Genomic DNA, 352 nt, shown 5'->3' with positions numbered 1-352 from the left:
GCAGCAGCAGCCGGTTGAGGTGGTTTAGAACGGCGGCGTGACGGTTGCTAGAGCCATAAGGGAAAAGAAAACAGAAACAAAAATCAAACACAAAAAAAAAAAGAATCGCACCCCTTTACCATGTTCAGATTTTTTTTTTGGGTTTCTTCCTTTGCTTTCTCTCCTCCCCCACTCCTTGGCGTCTCCTTCGGTTCCTGCTGTTTTCGCTCCTGGGGTGGGAGGTGCTGCCGCGCCCCAATCATGCGGCCCTCTCGCGAGGTGGGCGGTGAGAGTGAGAGAGGCAGTGCGGCTGGGGGAAGGACGATGAAAACAGGAAGGGCTGTTGTGAGGGCCTGGCCCGAGTAGAAAGAGA

General features: G+C 54.0%; 1 protein-coding gene across 1 annotated transcript in view; it reads left to right on the top strand.

Annotated features, from left to right (window-relative positions):
• The window catches only part of DQ04_05021000 (Flagellar Associated Protein), a gene marked incomplete at both ends in the record, with an annotated part of 732 nt that extends 691 nt beyond the window's left edge, over positions 1–41 (top strand). The window contains one exon of the mRNA XM_009313926.1: positions 1–41. This exon is cut by the window's left edge and continues 691 nt beyond it. Coding sequence (XP_009312201.1) covers positions 1–41 — 41 coding nt within the window.
• Between the last annotated feature and the right edge of the window lie 311 nt (positions 42–352).

The sequence above is a fragment of the Trypanosoma grayi genome (assembly GCF_000691245.1).
Source record: "Trypanosoma grayi strain ANR4 Tgr_502_V1, whole genome shotgun sequence".
NCBI lineage: Eukaryota > Euglenozoa > Kinetoplastea > Trypanosomatida > Trypanosomatidae > Trypanosoma > Trypanosoma grayi.
Note: the sequence above shows the minus strand (reverse complement) of the source record. Positions and strands in the feature narration are given on the sequence as shown.